The 4,650-nt window shown below is 35.7% G+C and overlaps 1 protein-coding gene across 1 annotated transcript; it reads left to right on the top strand.

Moving 5' to 3' along the window:
* Positions 1–1,778: 1,778 nt before the first annotated feature.
* LOC112523887 (endoglucanase 24-like) lies at positions 1,779–3,952 on the top strand. Its single transcript, XM_025133558.1, has 4 exons — positions 1,779–2,192; positions 2,618–2,917; positions 2,996–3,157; positions 3,338–3,952. The coding sequence occupies exons 1-4, from the start codon at positions 1,779–1,781 to the stop codon at positions 3,950–3,952; spliced, it is 1,491 nt and encodes a 496-aa protein (XP_024989326.1).
* The last annotated feature ends 698 nt before the right edge of the window (positions 3,953–4,650 follow it).

Raw genomic sequence — 4,650 nt, forward strand, 5'->3', positions numbered from 1 at the left:
TGCAGTTAGTTACACGAATTCAGATATGGGATGAAATCGGATAGAGATGAACGGGTKTAAGAGTTTTTAAGAGTTTAAGAGTTTTTAAGAGTTTTAGTCAAATGCTTTATAATATAGTATAGATATAGATAATTTAAAAGGTTATTGTGATAAAAAAATGGATTAAGGGACGTTTACCAAACATTTACTCTGTGAGCATCTAACGGTAAAATTCAACACTATCATTTACTTATCGGGTAAAATTTTAGTCAACAAAAAACGGCTTTCTATGCAACGAATTACCTGGTAAGAGCTGACTGTGGTAAGAGTCATTGTACTCACTTACCAGGTAAGACTCTAGGTCATTGCCTTGCTCTTTTCGGGTAAGATTCATGGTTCTTTCCATGTTCATCCGATAAAGTAATGTAACTTGGTAAGCGTTTACCCAAGTAAATATTTGATAAACGGCCCCTAAATTTATAAATTAAAAATATGAATATATTTGAAATATTTTTATTTAGCGTTACAAATTGTGTAATGGATTAGACAATAATTACTATTTAATTTTCTGTAAGAAATGGGATAAAAAACGACTGAAGGATCTTAAAACGATGTTAAAAAGTGTTTTATAAAACAACCAGGGGGACATTTACTTAAATGTTTACCGGTTAAGTACTTACTGTTAGGAGTCAACATTATAATTTATTTTACTGTGTAAAATTGTAGTACATTAAAATAGTAACGTATGCAACAATTTATCCGGTAAGCACTTACTCGGGTAAGAGTTGTCACCCACACTTACCGAGTAAAACTCTCTATCTCTATCATTGTTCTTACAGGGTAAGATTTTTTTACCATTGTCATGTTAATCAGATAGGGAAAATTACTCGGTAAGCACTTACTAGGTAAGCGTTTAGTAAACGGCCCCTAATACATGTTGTGACGTTGAAATTCATCCTATAAACTTATTGTAACACTTTTAGATATTATTTAATCATATAAAACACTTTATTAAGACACTAGGGGGTCGTTTACCCAAATGCTTACCCAGTAAGCGCTTACCAGTATGAGTCAACACTATATCTATTTTACCAGGTAAGATTGTAGTATACTAAAACGGTATCGCATGTAACAATTTATCCGGTAAATGCTTACCGGGGTAAAAGTCATCACCATCACTTATCGGATAAGACTATCTATCTTTATCATTGTTCTTACTGGGTAAAATTTTCGGCCATTGCCATGTTCTTTGGGTGAGAGAAATTACCGATAAACACTTACCGAGTAAGTATTTAGTAAACGGCCCCTAAACACTATAGCAATTTTATAAATCTCATTTTATTGAATATATGTTATATCATCAGTCAATATTTGATGTCAGATAATTTAACAAGAAAATCAATATTAATAGAATATTAATAAGAATATAAATATAAATATTTAATTAAAAAAAAGCTAAAAATACCATATTACCCCCTATCTTAACTGACTTTCTAATTCTATTAGCAGCAGGGAAGAAAAAACCGAAATGAAATGAAAACTGTAGTAACTGAAAATCAATTTCAATAAACCAGAAAGACGAAAATAATTATAAACAACAAACCACACGAATGAAACTCAAAAAATGAGACCGAATTATTTATAACTTTCTATATTTTTTTATTTAAAATATTTTGTTATTGATTATTATTTAATACATTAATTATGAATAAAATTATACCTTATATATTTGTTGGAAGGAGAGGAGGTGTATAAAAACCACATCTCCCCCATCATAAGTTAAGTACCAAAAGGAAAACATGAACCCTCTTCTTCTTCTTCTTCTGCCATTTTGGCTTCTAATTCTTCAATTCGTCGTTTGTAATTCTATTTATCTAAACTATACTGAAGCACTCTCCAAATCAATCTTGTTTTTCGAAGGCCAACGATCGGGTTACATCCCGAGCAATCAGAGGATCACGTGGCGTGGGAATTCGGCACTTGGAGATGGTCCGGGCTTTTTTTCTGACCTCCGTGGTGGCTACTATAACGGTGGAGATAATGTCAAGTCTACTTATACCATGGCGTTCACCACCACGATGTTGGCGTGGAGTGTGATTGAGTTTGGTGAAATGATGCCGAAGGAGGAGTTGAGGAATACGTTGGTGGCGATTAGGTGGTCCGCTGATTATTTGTATAAGACGTCTGCGGAAGTACTTCGTATTGTTGTACAGGTATGATTAGTGATTTATTGGGAAATTGTCTAGAATAGTCTTTCAGGCTTCTCCTCTTCACTTTATAGCCACCTTTTCAAGAAATTGACTCAATAGCGAAAGATTACACAAGTAGCACTTACGCAACTTGTGAAATCCACTTTTTTCAATATCATATTTAGGAAATTAGACATTACACAAGTTGCATGAGCACTACTTGCGTAATTTCCAGCTATTTCAATAACAATGTTGGAAAGATGGCTATAAAGTCAAGATGGGAGGTCTGATCATAGGAGTGTCACCGGTTGAAATCCAACGGATTTAGGTGGATCTGATCTGATCCGATCCAATAATTTATTGGATGTTTGATTTTATCAGCCCATTTAGTCCAATTAACATTGGACATCCGATTAAATCCAATTCAATGGTTTGAAATCTTATGGTAGGTTGGCGATCCAGTCAACGATCATAATTGTTGGGAAAGGCCAGAGGACATGGACATGAATCGGACTGTGTACAAACTGCAAGCAATAGACCCAGCCTCAGAGGTGGCTGGAGAGGTAGCAGCAGCTTTAGCCGCTACATCCATCGCATTCCGATCTTTTGACCCTTACTACTCAGATTCACTCCTAAAAGCAGCCAGCGGAGCTTTCGATTACGCTGATCTTTACCATGGCTCCTACAGCGAAACTGTACTCATTAAGTATGGTGTTTGCCCATATTATTGTGCTTTTGATGGATATCAGGCAAGCATATATTCACATACACATACACATACACATACACATACACATACATATAAAAGAATGGTGACACATTGGCAGGATGAGTTGATATGGGGAGCAGCATGGTTAAGTAAGGCTTCTAAGGATGAAAGATACATGGAATACATACAAAAGAATGGTGACACATTGGCTGCTAATGAAAATATTAATGAGTTTGGATGGGACAAAAAGCATGCTGGCATCAATGTTCTTCTTTCCAAGGTACAACCTCTATTTCATTTTTCATTTCCTACCTTTTTTTCTTTCTGTCTGTCGAAAAACTAAATCAGATTAGACAAATCCAGTAATATCTGACTTCAAGGTGGGGTTTCTGTTAATATATTTGATTTGGAGGATTTTAGCTGTTGAAATTGCAATAACTGCTTTAAATTCTGAATGCAGGAAGTTTTGGAACGGAAAGCGTATGGTCTGGATTCTTATAAAACATCTGCAGATAACTTCATATGCACATTAATACCTGAATCTTCGTCCTCATCACACATTGCATACACCCCCGGAGGCCTAATTTACCGGGAGGGTGAGAAAAATTTACAACATTCAACTTCAATCACATTCCTCTTGCTGGTTTACGCGAAATACCTAAAGCAATCATCAGGCTCCATAAACTGTGGCAGCGTACGTGTGGGACCCGCTAAGCTTCGTGTAATGGCCAAACGCCAAGTGGATTACATCCTAGGGAAGAACCCCAAGGGAATGTCGTATATGGTAGGATATGGCCGTAAATATCCGCAAAGGATTCATCATCGAGGCTCGTTCATACCCTCCATCAAGGACCATCCGCAAGTTATAAAGTGTAAAGAGGGGTCCATTTATTTTAACTCGTCCAACCCAAATCCAAACATTTTGATCGGGGCCGTGGTCGGTGGGCCCCAGAAAGATGATGAGTACGAGGATGATCGAACTGATATTTCAAAATCTGAACCCACAACCTATATTAATGCACCGTTTGTTGGTGCATTAGCGTTTTTTGCCGCTAAGCCTATCCACCACAATTAATTAGCTGACCTATAGTTTTCAAAGTGACGAAATAGGATCGATATCATCTTAGTTACGAGTGTATATAAGCCAAAAGGTGCAAATACTTTAGATGGGTAGGGAAGAAATTCTCTCACTTTTGTTAACCAAATTTAATAATAAAACACAACCTAATCAAATGTGTTCCATATCATATCTCTTCGCTTTATTTTTTATTTTAAGCATAAGTCCCTTTAGTTATCATAAAATGTTACATCCCGTTTTATTAGCGCTTATATATATCATATGTTATTTTGAGAAGTGGTAAATATTTGATAAGTAAAGTAATGATCCTAGCTCTTCATACGGTCAAGGTTGGATTTGACTGTTCAAGAATTGCGACTTTAACCGGTTAAAATTTACGGCTGTACAAAAAATAAAGAGGGTAGTTTCGACAATTTTACAAATAGGCGGAAAACGGGTTCATATGTGGACTCGTGTGATTATATGGTCATATGTAAACTTGTGTAATTCACATATGAAAAAATTTAATGATTCACATTTGAACCCTTGTGATTCACATTTGAACTAATTAACCGATTCACATACGAACATGTAGTTTATATGTGAATCACACGGGTTCACATATGAAACTATTTGCCGCTTATTTGTAAAATTTATGAAATTACCCCTGTATCTTCCGCATACCCATGCGTGAAATTATCCGATACTTCACAGTC

This window comes from Cynara cardunculus (genome assembly GCF_001531365.2).
Source record: "Cynara cardunculus var. scolymus isolate 2C chromosome LG 12, CcrdV1, whole genome shotgun sequence".
Lineage (NCBI taxonomy): Eukaryota > Viridiplantae > Streptophyta > Magnoliopsida > Asterales > Asteraceae > Cynara > Cynara cardunculus.